At 38.0% G+C, this 14,359-nt stretch overlaps 1 protein-coding gene across 1 annotated transcript in view; it reads right to left on the reverse strand.

The window, feature by feature from the left end:
- Positions 1–14,359, reverse strand: part of RAPH1 (Ras association (RalGDS/AF-6) and pleckstrin homology domains 1) — a 58,686-nt gene that overhangs the window by 11,151 nt on the left and 33,176 nt on the right. Inside the window, exons 8-11 of the mRNA XM_006889106.1 lie at positions 9,208–9,329; positions 8,006–8,071; positions 2,708–2,851; positions 1,765–1,875 (exon numbers count right to left, since the gene is read on the reverse strand). Of these exons, the coding sequence (XP_006889168.1) occupies positions 1,765–1,875; positions 2,708–2,851; positions 8,006–8,071; positions 9,208–9,329 (443 nt within the window). The remainder of the gene's footprint in view (positions 1–1,764; positions 1,876–2,707; positions 2,852–8,005; positions 8,072–9,207; positions 9,330–14,359) is intronic.

The following is a 14,359-nucleotide window of genomic DNA, read 5'->3' on the forward strand; positions in this document are numbered from 1 at the left end:
GATTGGCACAGGATAGAGCAGAGTTTAGGGCTGTTGTACATAGGGTCGCTATGAGTCGCAAGCGACTCGACGGCACATAACAACAACAACAAACACGTACGAGGGTTGCTGTGTAGCTCCTAGGACTATTTCTTTCCTCTTAAGAAATAAAAACAAAGGGAAGGAGGAGGGGGAGGGTAAAAAGCAGAACTCTAGGAAGAAATAGTTTTTCTCCTGCTCCTGGCTTCTGCTAAATCTGTATATAATCTTAGAACTACACCAGCCACTCTGAGACTATGCGCTAGATTAGCTTCAGATTAGCTGCTATTGGAAGATGAAGTAGAAAATGGTGGAGAGAATTCTGGTTCTTTTAACCTTGGGGTATGGAAGTAATCTCACTAGCTTCATGTTATGTGAAATATTAAATTCTCCTTTTTATCACTAAGTAGCTTTTTTTTTTTTAACATTTCTGGTCTCAGGGCCTCTTTATACACTTAAAAACGAAGAGATCTCCAAATAATTTCATCTATATGGGTTTTGTCTATTGATAATTATCTTATTAGACACTGAGGAAAAACAAACATTAAAACCCTCAAGAATGCACCAAGGAATAAAGCAGTTGTCATATGTTATGAACCTCACCGCAAAGAGCTCTACACATCGATGAGAGAATGGGCAGGCAAAACAGAAAAATTAATTGGGGGGAAAATATCAAAGGAAGGGTTTCAGAAACTCAGTGGCCCCTGTAGCTAATTTTGAAAACTACTGAATTTGGCTGTGTTGTATTGTTTTTTAAAAAATAATTATTTGCTGCTGAGAATAACCTAAATGATACAATGGTGCGCTCCAAGAAAAGGTTATTTAAGAAACTGTTCCCATTAGAAAAGTAAAAGCAAAGATGATATAAAGATATCAACCACTTGGATTTATCAAAGAATTACCAGAATGAAACCAATGTCATAATTATCTTTTGACTTTTTAAACATATGCTATTAATGCTCCAATACACTCTTGAAAATTTACAGAGAATATCCATTCTCAAGAAAAGAATAAGAGTATAAAATAAAGGAGAAAACACCTCTTACTGGGAAAAAAACCTCTGCAGTTTGTAATACTTTATTTGGCTAGCAGAGCTGGGATTAGGGAAACAGTTACAAAATGACTTCTAAACTAGGTATAAAGCAGTCGAGTTTAAACTTGAAGACAATGCCCTCTCATGGTTCTACTGGGTAAGGACAGAAAAAGACCTAAACCCCACACTCTGTGAATAAACTGACACAGTGACTAAACAAGGGGCTCCAGCACATTAGAGACGGGATGGCACAGGACCGGGTGAGGCTTCACTCTGTTGTACATAAGAGTTGACTAGTAGGCACCTGACCACAACAAAATGTAAGTCTGGAGTTTACAATTCAGTCTATTACATATATTACCATTAAAGCTAAGAAGGGGCCCTGGTGGTGGTGTGCATTATGGTTACGTTGATAATTGAAGACCAGCAGTTTGAACCTGTCAGCTGCTCCTCAGGAAAAAAACAGGGTACTTTAAAAAAAAATTACCACCTTAATGATTTACAGACTTGAGAGAAGGTCACCATGGGTCAGGATGAACTTGACTGCAGTGGGAGTTAGCTGAAGTTTATGATTCTTTCCGCTACCACACTCTTTTTAAAACCTATAAAATGAAGTCTCCTATTTTATAGAGGTTGAAATGACTTTTAACCTCTTACATCTTTTCTCTATGCCTAACATCAATTAAAACTCCTACAAAGAGACCAGCAATTACCTTTAGCACCAGACAGTAGTCTGTAGGTGCCTTGTATTTGCTCCGATAATCCTGTCCATAGTAAACATTGACATGATCCAGCTGGAGGAAGCACACGAGATCCCGTGAAACCTGAAAGGAAACCACTAGTAAGATGGAATCAACAATAATGTGAAAAATGTCACATATCTGCAGCAGTCTCCAGTTTACAATCAAAACTGTACTAAGCAGACATTACTGTTTTCCATACAACACAATGAGACTATAAATATGAATCTACCATGCAACAAAAATAAAATGGGCACTGTAAATATGCTTTAAAATTAGAATAGCATATTAAGTTTAATATGGCAAAAACAGAATTCTCTCGGATGAACAAGAAAATATCATGCCTTCAGTGCCTATAACACATGTGAAATGCAACGATTCTCAACTGAAGGCTTCCTCACTAGTTACTAGGGACAACACAGGATTGTTGTGAAAATCAGAAGAGATGATAGTAGAAAGAGCTGAGTTACGGAATATTCAGGAATCACCTGTGTGTACTTTATGGCTTCAGAGATGATATAATAACTAATCAAGATTTAAATGCCTCTATCCCAGAAAGCTATTATACCAACACAAAAACTAAAAACAAAGTTCACAGACAATAAACTAAGTAACAAACAAACAAACAAACAAAAAAATCAAAGAACTATCATTTTAATAAGTCACGATAATAATGAAGTATAATTATAAATTTGTTAAAAGAACTGAGGTGAATCAACTAAATGACCAGAAAGTAAACCTTTTCAAGTTTTGTCATCTTTACAAAAGAGTAATAGAAAAATTAGTATTCTTTGTTAGCAGTTGAATGAAACACATCAGAACCTGAATTCCTCTTGCTGATCTATTCACAACAAAGGAGAAGCAGTTAGTAAAGCATACATAATAAGGAGGCTTCAGGGCCAATAGAAGGACACACCTTTGCTTTTCCTTTAGGGACATAGTAGATACCAGATGCTCGCAAGAGAAAGTAACGCTTTTTCCAGGACTTCTTGCCATCTTCTTTCAACCAAAGCACTCCTTCGATTTCTGGCACGGTTACAGAACTACCACCAAAACATTCCTGAAATAAAATTATTTGGAGAGATTTATGATCCCTGAATTCTCACAGCAAAGTTGTGTTTACCTCCATAAAAGCAATGAAATTGTAATTTATCCAAAAGACAAGCCTTAGACTGAAACCATGCTGCTAATTGGTCTATACTAAAATTTTCCATTATAATTAAATATGGGCTTATTTTGGAGCTCTGGTGGCTTACTGGTAAGGAATTGCACTGTCAAAGCAAAGGTACACAGTTAAAATGCACTAGTTGCTCTGTGGGAGAAAGATGGGCAATCTTCTGTGTTACTTATTTCCTCTGAAAACTTATTGGAGGATCAACTATGGGTCAGTTCCTAGTTGACGGTACACAACAACAACATGCAATTATTAATAAACCTCTGAGCTTTATAATGCCAGTCAGTAATTAGAAGGAGTTTTCACCTCCAAATCTATTAGTTGCTTAGAAGAAACACTAGCTTAAAATGTATACTACTACTTAGACTAATCTGTGAAGAGTGGCAGTCGTCAGAACAGAGCAAGGGAACACTGCAAGGGGAAGGGCGTACGCCAGGGATGCATCCTATCTCCATACCTTTTCAACCTATATGCAGAACAGATTATCTGGGAGGCTGGGCTCTATGAGGAGAAATGTGGGGTCAAGATTGGTGGACGATTTATCAACAATCTGCGTTATGCAGATGACACAACTCTGCTTGCTGAAACTGAAGAGGACCTGAAGCACCTGCTGCAGAGGGTCAGGGACTGCAGCCTACAATATGGATTGAGGCTCAATGTCAAGAAGACAAAGATTCTCCCACTGGACCAATTGGCAGCATCAGGATGGATGGTGAAGAGATTGAGATTGTACATAGCTTTAGTTTGCTTGGCTCCACAGTCAACAGTCTTGGCACCAGCAGCCAGGAAATTAAAAGGCACATTGCCATGGGCAAGTCTGCTGCTAGGGACCTCTCCAAAGTACTGAAGAGCAATGGTGTCTCTTTGGAGACTAAGGTGCGTCTGATACAGGCCATGGTCTTCACAATCACTTGTTATGCATCAGAGAGTTGGACAATGACCAAGGAGAATAGAAGGAGAATTGATGCCTTTGAGCTGTGGTGCTGGAGAAGAGTATTGAGAATACCATGGACTGCTAGGAAAACAAACAGATTTGTCCTGGAAAGGGTTAAACCGGGTGGCTCCTTGGAGGCAAGGATTCTGAGGCTCCGTCTAACATACTTTGGACATGTTGTGAGGAGAGACCAGTCCTTAGAGAGGGACATCATGCTTGGGAGGGTGGAGGGACGGCACAGGAGAGGAAGGCCCTCTCTGAGGTGGATTGATTCAGTGACTGGGATAAGCGGGATGGGAGTGTCAGAGACAGTGCGATTGGCACAGGACAGAACAGAGTTTAGGGCTGTTGTACATAGGGTCGTTATGAGTCGCAAGCAACTCGACAGCACATAACAACAACAACAACAACAACATAAGTATTATCTTTTACTTTTCTTTAAATTAACTCCACATTAAGATGACTTGTCAAGTTAAACAAATGTATCTTAAAGCAACATGGTTAAGTGAGTGAATATAAAAGGAGCAGACACAATGTGGCAGAGGCCAAGTCTGACTTCTACCTGCTTGGTAAAGGGAAACTGCCCCCATCAATAACATTCATAGTACCAAACAAATAGCTACACAGTCAGATATGCCACCCCCACATGTCCTGCACCTGTTTCTACCAATCATTGGGTCCAATTTTCATTGCAATTTGACTCACAGACTTTAGGCACAGTTGTGATGTGCTATAATTAAGAAAATGGGTTGGGGAGTAAGGGAGGCAAGTATTACCCAACAGAAGCCCAGAAGTTCCAATCCATACGGATAGAAGATAACAGTATTCCAAAATATAGGATATGAGTTCTCCAAAATTCAAATTGACCAATCAAACACTGGGCTTCCTGTTTAGTTTTGGGAGTAGGCAGTGTCAGCAGTTTGTTCTTGGTTGCCTGTAGAAAGTCATGAGTAGTTTCTACCCAGGTTATTCCCAAGAATTTTACTGTTTCTGCAGGCCCTGGATCGTTGCTAGAATTATCAACCAACCACTGTTGGTCATGAGGGAAACCAATGTTTTCAAATCATCCCTAGCCTGTTCTTCAGTGTTTGATATTAACAAGATATCATCAATGTAATGTATAACTATACTGGGTACCTAGATCAATCCAAATCTCTTCTGCCAGATTACGGCAGTAGGCTGGCAAATTCAGGTAACCCTGTGGTAAGACGGTAAAGGTCAACAGATCCTTCCCATGTGAAAGCAAACTGTGGGTGGCTCTTTTCAGAAATAAGAATGAAGAGAAAAGCATTTGCAAGATCTGTCACTGAGTATAGTCTCCTTTGTTCTGCTGTGGTTTTTTGCACTGTTGATATCATGTCTGGGACTGCTGAAGCTACATGTGTCATAAAGCGTTACTTTATTTAGGCCTCAATGGTCTACAGTTAACCTCCATGAGCCATCTGCCTTGTTAACAGGCCATACTGGGCGGTTAAACAAAGAATCTGTCAGCACTCCAGCCTTCAGCATGTATTTAATCAAGGCAGTTATCTCCTTTCACACCAGGAATCCTAATGGTTCCCATTTAGCAAGTTCCTATCAACACTGGCCTCAAGGCAGACTTGTAAGCCCTTAGTTTTACAATATCTGGTTTTGTTGTTGTTGATTGTCCTGAGTTGAGCCCTACTCATAGTAGTAATCCTATGAACAAAAGATCTGAAATCTTTCTTCAGCTATAGTCACTTCTCCAAGTTCACAGTTTCCCCGAGTCATGTGGTTTAGGAAGTGGATGCCACTTCTGCTTCCAAACCTGTTTTAAACTGGGAGCTCCACCAAACACTGTCCACCTTGGGCAACTGTTTATGGCATTTGACATCCCAATGGCACAAGGTTCAGCATAAAAGCAAACCCAGATTACCTCAGTACAGAAAACTGACAGAAGAGTGCTATACTAATTAGAAGAATGTTCCTCTAAAATTATAACATGAGGCCTAAGGGCCTTCCAGTATGTCTTGTTCACACTAAACAACGAGAGGCTTAAATAAAAAAAAAAAACAAAACAAACCAACAACCAGAAGTTCTACCTGACCCTCAATCAAAACAAGTGCACCAATTTTATAGTCCTGCCTTGTATTACTCAATTAGACATAGTATCCATACCAATGGCATCCACTTCCTAAACAATGTGGAAACTATGAATTTGATAAATGTTGATAGTTGTAGAGGGGCTTCAAACCTTTTGTTCTTAGGGTCACTATGAGTCGTGCTTGACTTGAAGGCAATCAACAAGAAGAACATCCATATCAATAATACATTCAGGTAGAGGAGATGTGACCACTTCATACAATGTCTGTTTATATTTTCCAATTCTCATCCAGACTTTCACTCTAGTCCCATTAATTACTACATTTTCATATCCTTCTAATACTACCATAGATCCCTTCAAAATTTTATCACTAGATTTGGGAATTACAGTACAAAAAAAAATCTTCACCACCGTCAGGTTATTTTTTACCTACACACACGAATTTAATACCAAGACACAATTCCTCAATTAGTTCAGACAGCTTCACAATCAACAAGTGACAGTCTTAGTTCAGTTCAACAGCACAAATAAATCTCTGGTTTCCTCAATCATCCAGCAAACTTTATCTTACAGCAGTTATAAGTCAGTTTTCATTCAATCATTCAGCAAGCAAAATCTTTAACTGTGGCTCCATCTCCAGGGTTTTTCTGGTTAGACTTTGTCACAGTTCCTTCACAGCAATGTTACAGTCTCTTCATCCTCTCCCCACTACAATTTGTCACAGTGTGGAAAGTACTCTCTTATATTGGTCCCACAACTGTTGATGATTTGCAAGACCATATGTCCACAGTTAAGGTAGCTGGAGATGAGGGATAGCACAGATAGAAAAGCCAGTTTTCAAGGTTTTTGACACCACTATGGGTTTTTAAAACCAAAGTTTTAAAGTGACTAAACTTTAAAAGTCTAAAAACTATCATAGCTAATATATGTTAAGACAAAAGAAGTTATTTTTAACATGTTAATACTGAGGCTGAAGAAAGATAAAACTGAAATGCTATATACACTTAGATAAAAATCTAATAATAAAAAAGAAAAATCCTCATTAAGCGCTAACATGGGACATATTCAACCTAAAATAAATTTCTTACCTAAGGTCAAGAAATATTAATATTGTTGTGTGAAGGTCATTAAAGTTTTCAAATTTACTTAATTCTTTAATTTTAGCTGTTAGCAAAAGCAAAAAAGAGCAATCATTTAAATTTCCTTTATAATTTTTCAAAAGAATGCTTTAATAGTTTCTAGCTAACCAAAAAGAGTGCTGGCACTCATAGCTGTTAGAATCTACCAGCAGCTATGGAGGGAAAAGATAAGTATTCTCCTTCTGTTAAGATTTACTGTTTCGGAAACCCACTGGAAGGTTGCTATGAGTCAGAATCAAATCAATGGTAGAGAGTTTAGCTTGCATATCTTTGTATTTAAAAACAAAATGATTATAATTTTAAAAAATAATTTGTTATTTAGGTCTAAGGTAGAAAATACTTTGTGACCAGCTGCTTACTTTCACATTTCTCCCCCTCGTTGAATAGATGAAATACCACAATCACTTCCCTCAATGACTAACCCTTTCTCTTGCTCTGCAGTCCCAAAAGGCTCTTTACTCATTTTACTCACTGTCAAGTCAGAACTGACTCACTGCTAACTCTCCACTGGGTTTTAGAGGTTGTGAATTGCATGGCAGATATGGCCTATCTTCCTCCAGTGGTGGATTCACATTGCCAAAGAGACTTAGCCTTTGGTTTAGCAGTACAACTCTATCAAGACTATTCTATTGGAGCTGCCTTTACTCATTCTAGTCCACTAGAACATCACTCAGCAAAATAAGTTATTAAAAGCCTCTTTCTCTGGTGGTTGAATACATGTTCACACAGTCCAGCTCTCTTCTTAAAGCTATTATGCACTGTAAGCTTCTTGAGGTCCAACTCTAACTGTAAACATAAAACAATGGCAAGCCTGATTTCACAAAGGTGCTTATTATTTTCTTTTTTTTTTTTCCACTGTGAAGGAACAAGGGTGCTAAGGGGAGGAAAGGAAAGACTCATACCTCCAGAAGTACTTCTTTGTTTCTGTCTGCCATCTCAATTGTTTCCTTTTTCCCCAGGAGGTAATTCTGGAAAAATGAATGATATATGAAGGATAGAGCCATTTGATTATTCCCTCGGCATAGGTGTAGATAAGACTTCCAGAAACACTGCACCTCTAAGTCCATTTCTGCCTGTGCACAGTGCAGGGAGCACCCACTGGAAAAGCTCCCCCAGTGATAGCTTTGTCACCAAAATGCTGGACAAGGGTCTCCTCTTTTGCTGTTCATTTGTTATCAATTATGCAATCAACTGCCTAATGTGTTTTAACATGTTAGCATGTCTACTGAATGTGGTATTTCAAAAAGGACCCAAAGGGCTTATAAATTATTAAGTACAATGACTAAGACAAATTCTCTAGAACATGCTAAGCTTAACTGATCTAGATACAGAAATTTTAACTTCTGATCTGGTTTTTCAGAAGGAATTACAAATCCTTCGAGGTCATCACAATGTCACTTATTTGACCTATCCAGAAATCGCAATTAAAATTATTGGCTTACAATTCTTTTTTTATAACCACCACCAATAATACTCGTTGACACTACCAAATAGAAACTTGACTAAAAATATCCATAAAAGACTGGTCATGCACACGAAGGTTGAAGGACAACTACTTAATTCCTTTAACAATGCTGTTTTCCTCCATGACTATTTTATAGTGTAGAGTTCCTTTCCCCCCTTACTAATGTCTTTATAAAATGTCTGCATTTTGAGAAGTATTAGCCCATAATCCCTTATTAGAACAAACAAAGATAGCAAGTAAATCAAGGTAACATGTAAGAATGAGGCCATTTATAATCATGGTTACTGAGATTTTTTTTAAAAGTGTCAACTGGATAAAAGGTTGATGTAGAGGAACCCAGAAATGGTAAACGCTTTCCTCTGAGAGATGGCACTCTCTAGCTGCTTCTCTAACCATTTCTAGATCAGAGAGAGGTGGAATCTGTTGGCTTCCTGGAGTTTTTCTGCTTCCACTGGGATCATCACTACATGCCACCTGGTAGGTTGGCAGCTTTTTGTGTGGCCTCAAAACTTTACTAAGCAGGCTTTCTACCTCAGCAGCATGAGCTTCCATGGATTTCCTTTTATGCTATTAACTCAGCATAGACAGAAGGTCTGGTATTTAAAAATTCTAACCTCTATAAGAAGTTATCAGTCTTACCTGTGGGTTTTTGAAAAGTGCATATTTTTCTATACGCTCCATAAATATGAGTTTGTTCTGGCTATCTCTTGTCCAATTGAGAAGATTTTCAACCAAGTTTTCATGGTCTTCAAAGATTCTCTCTGTCCCAAAAGAAAATAACAATATTTTGTTAGTGCTCATAAATATTACATTATTTTACTTTTACTTATTTTGAAACTGTAGGAAAGATTATGATTAAGAGTCAAAGAAATTTTATGAAGCAATTCACTTCAGAAACCTTGATATTTAAAGATTTTTTTGATCTTTCCTCATTTTCCCCTCATGACTACAGGGATTAACTGAGGTAACAAGGTGACACAAGAACTAGGGCTAAAATATAGATCTGATTCAATGTATGTAATTAATTTTAAAGCCTCTAGCCATATTCTATCCTAATCTGTAAGAAACAAAAGCAAACTCAACATAAAATATACTTCAGCTGTATTTTAAAAATTTTGATAACTAATATTTGCAATAGTACTCAATTCCTGGCATTAAAAAATTTCCCAAGAATTCTTTGCCCACTGAATTTAGTTTAATTCCAAAAAAAGAATAAGCTTTCTAATTTCCAAACTAAAAATCAATGACTGTCCTTTATAATGCACACATGGTCAAGAACCATGTTCTTAAAATCACAATTAAAAAAACAATAAATGCAGTTAACAACAAAAGCAAAAAACATGTTCTAAAATAGATTTTTAAAAATTTGTTGGGAGTTGCTATATAGCCTCAAAATTTAATCAATTCCTGAGAAGTCTTCATTTCTGCTTAGAAGGAATGTATATTTTCCTGTTAGGAAAAGTCATAAGCAGAGCTGTTGTTATATCAGAGAGTCAGTTCCAACTCACAGCAACCCTGTGTACAAGAATAACATGCTGCTCAGTCCTGCAGTGATCCGTACAATCACAGCTATAGTTGTACCCACTGTTGAAGCCACTGTGTTAATCCATTCCACTAAAGGTCTTCCTCTTTCTTCCTGACCTTCTATTTCACCAACCATAGTGTCCTTCTCCAAAGACTGGCATCTCCTGATGTTGTTATTATGTGCGATTAAGTCGCCTGCAACTCATAGCAAACTGAAGTATAACAGCCCTAAACCCTGCACTATCCTGTGCCAACCTTACTGTCTCTGACACACCTACTCCCGTTGCCCAATTACTGAATCAATCCATTTCAACAAGGGCCTTCCTCTCTTGTGCTGTCTTTTCACCCTCTCAAGTACGACATCCCTCTCCAAGGACTGATCCCACCTTGCAATATGTCAAAAGTATGTATGTCAGATAAAGCTTCAAAATCCTTGCCTCCAAGGAGCATCCTGTTTTTACCCTCTCTAGGATGAACCTGCTTATTCTCCTAGCAGTCCCTGGTATATGCAATACTCTTCTCCAGCATCACAGCTAAATGGCATCCATTCTCCTTCTGTCATCCCTAGTCATTGTCCAGCCCTCTGATGCATAACAAGTAAATGCATTTCCTGATATCATGTTCAAAATATTTCAGACAAAGTCTCACTCATAATTTTCTCTTCTAAAGAATATTCTGGCTACACTTCCTCCAAGACATCTTGCCCATCTAGAAGTTTAGTGTATATATTCACAATTCCTCACCAACATCATAATCAAAAGACATCAGTTCTTCTCTGGTCTTTTTAATTCACTGCCAGGTTTCACATGTATACGAGGCAAATGAAAACACTCTGGCTTGAGTTAGGTGTACTATTTAGTCCTCAAAGTGTGATCTTGTTCTTTTGCAATTTAAAGAAGTCTTTTGCTCCTGATGCTCCCGATTTGCACAATGTAACATGCTGTCTTACTGACGACTCTTTCCGTGGGCACTGACTTAAATTTCAAGTGAAATAAAATCACAGACAACTTCAATCTCTCTTTTTTTTTTTTAAAAAAAATATTACTTTGTGTGTGTACTGTCAAATCAGATCTGATTTGTACAGGAGGAGATTGCCTCTCCTTCTCCAGCAAAGCATCTGGTGGATTTGAACTGCATACCTCTGGGATTGCAGTGGCAACTTCTTGCCAATAGGCCACCAGAGCTCCCTGACAACTTCAATCTCTTATCCATTTATTATGTTGCCACCTATTGATCCTGCTGTGAAGATTTTTGTTTTCTTAAGGTTGAGGTGTGATCCATATGAAAGACTACTGCCTTTGATATTTTTGGTATTTTGGTATATGCTGCAAGTCTTCTTTCCCTTCAACAAACAAGGATATGTCATTTGCCTATAAGTCTGTTGTGTCTTCCTCCAATTCTCATGTCACATTTTTCTCCGTATAGTTTCTTGAATTATTTGCTCATTATACAGACTAAGCAAGTATGGTAGAAGAATATAATTCTGAGGTACTTGTCCTAATTTAAAAGCATGCCATACCTTCTTGCTTTGCTTGTACAACAGGCCTCTTTGTCTATGTACAAGTTTCTGTGTGAGCAAAGTAAGTATTCTGGAATTCTCAATTTTCTCTGTAATTTCTTATGATGCGAAAAAAAAAAATTCCATAATCCCTAAAACATGACCAAGCATCTTGATATTCTCTACTTTCAGCCCACATCCATCTGACATCGGCAATGACATTTTTCATTCAACACCCCTTCTCTATCTACTGTGAAATTCTTGCAGTTCTCTCTGTTCCTTTACTGCGTACTAGTTTGAAAGTTCTAATTCACCATGTGTTTTTTGGGAGAAAAATAGGCAGTCTGTTATTATGTATTATACAGCCTCTGAAAATCACTGGAGGATCAGCTACTACTCATTGGTTCTCAGTGGCATATAACAAAAACATCAGTGTGGAAGTCCAACAGTCTTAAGTTACTACATTTCTATTTTTCTAGGTTAGTTAGCCATTGAAGAATAAAGTACAAAGTTGATAAGTTCCTTTTACTTTCCTTCTAGATAATGAAAGTTCTTAGTTTTAACCGTGGTCATATCTGAGTCAAGAATTATACTACTGTGGTCTAATATACAAATCCTTTTCAAAACCAAACATCTGCCTCTTTGTGTCCTCTGTCCCAACCACCACCCATCCTCATATCATTAATCTGTGAGCTCTGTCTCGTCTTCCTAGCATACATCTTGTAACAGTTCTTTCAGTTCAGGCCTCATCATCCTGTTTCAGGTTTTCATCAATTTAAAAACAATTATTTTTTAAAAAAGTTTTCTTTAAATATGGAACTCTAGGTTTAAAGCTGATAGTCAAGTTCTCCTTAAATAAAAAAAAATAATATTCTCCTATTTTGGAGCATCTATAATTATTGACTGGAATAAATTATCAGTTTAATTAACATGCTTTTGTTGCTACCTATTTAACTTAGATAATGCCTCTGGTGTTTTCCAGCTTCATTACATGTCTTGGTATAGATGCTTCTCATTTGAGATCCACGTATCTGAAGAATCTTCAATCTGTTCATTAGTTTTAGAAAATTAACAAGGAATTACTTGTTTGAACTTTGTCCCTCCCTATTTTTGTACTACTTTATGGTTCTGTTTCTTTTGTCCCCACTTTTACTTGGGCCTTTTCTTTTTCCTGCTCAGTTTTTGTTCCCACAATTTATTTCTTTAAAAATGAGACTCAGGCCCTTTCTACGAAGATGGCGCCAAAAGTGAAGAAGGAAGCCCCTGTCCCTCCCAAAACTGAAGCCAAAGCAAAGGCGTTAAAGGCCAAGAAGGCAGTCCTGAAGGGCATCCACAGCTAAAAAAAGAAGAGCCACACGTCACCCAACTTCAGGAGGCCTAAGACGCTGAGACTCTGAAGGCAGCCCAAATACCCCCAGAAGAGTGCCCCCAGGAGAAACAAGCTTGACCACTATGCCATCATCATATTTCCCCTGACCACTGAGTCAGTCATGAAGAAGATAGAAGATAACAACACACTTGTGTTCATTGTGGATGTCAAGGCCAACAAGCACCAAATTAAACAAACTGTAAAGAAGCTCTATGACATCCAAGTGGCTAAGGTCAACACTTTGATTAGGCTGGATGGAGACAAGAAGGCTTATGTTTGACTTGCTCCTGACTATGATGCTTTGGATGTTGCCAACAAAATTGGGATCATCTAAATTGAGTCCAGCTGGCTAATTATAAATATAAATTTTTCACACACACACACACACACACACACACACACACACACACACACACACACAAATGGGACTCAGTTTTAGGAGTCTAAAGGGACTAACCCATTTCAGCTCTTTTAGCTCTTATGGTGTGCCACTGTACACTCATGTTACCAGAGTGAGCAAATCCCCTCCTTTACTAGCCCTTACTCTCAAGTTGCTGGTCTAGTGGGAAGAGTTGTGCTGCCAATGAAAAGGCACATGGTTTGAATATACCAGTTGTTCCACAGAAGAAAGATGTGCGATCTCTTCCCATGTGATTTACAGCCTTTGAAAAGCTACCAGAGGGTCAGCTATGGGTCAGTTCTGATTTGACAGCACACAACATTTTCAAGTTGAACACTTCTGTTCTCAGACCCTATTACAGTCACCTGACTGCTTTCCTATTTATTCCCCCACACAAATGTCAACCACACCAGGTGCTTAATCACACAGTACAGGGAGTGCCTGGGTTATAAAGGCCCAATGGATGCATACTTATCCTTTAATACTATATAAATCTGCCCTCGCTTTGCAATGACTGAACTGATCACACTTGTCACAAACTCTTCATCATATCACCTTCACTTGTTGCATGTGAAGCTTTTAAATAATTGGAAAGGCCTAAAGCACTAAAGTAAGGCTAATTAAGAACTGTATATCTTTGTTCTGACTTACCTATGAATTCTTAAAGGCACAGGAATGAATCTTGTAACCTGGAAACCACCTGTACTGAGCAAGGACCCTTCCAGCTTTCATTCTAAGATAAAAATCTTTCACAAGGACTATGTAATATAACACACTGAGGAAGAGGATGGACTCTACAATCATATGGTCTGAATTTGACTCTTGTTTTCACAAATCATTACACTTGAGAAAAGAGCACCACAAGAATGAAAAATGAGATAACAACACAATTTATAGCCTACTTTATTCATTCAATAAGTGCTGAATGTCCAAATATTATATTGGGAGCACAATGCTATACGGAGCTGGTACACTAATTTTCATTTCATTAATTAACAGT

Source organism: Elephantulus edwardii, unplaced genomic scaffold (assembly GCF_000299155.1).
Source record: "Elephantulus edwardii isolate Elephantulus edwardi_28Jun2011 unplaced genomic scaffold, EleEdw1.0 scaffold00075, whole genome shotgun sequence".
In the NCBI taxonomy this organism is placed as follows: Eukaryota; Metazoa; Chordata; class Mammalia; order Macroscelidea; family Macroscelididae; genus Elephantulus; species Elephantulus edwardii.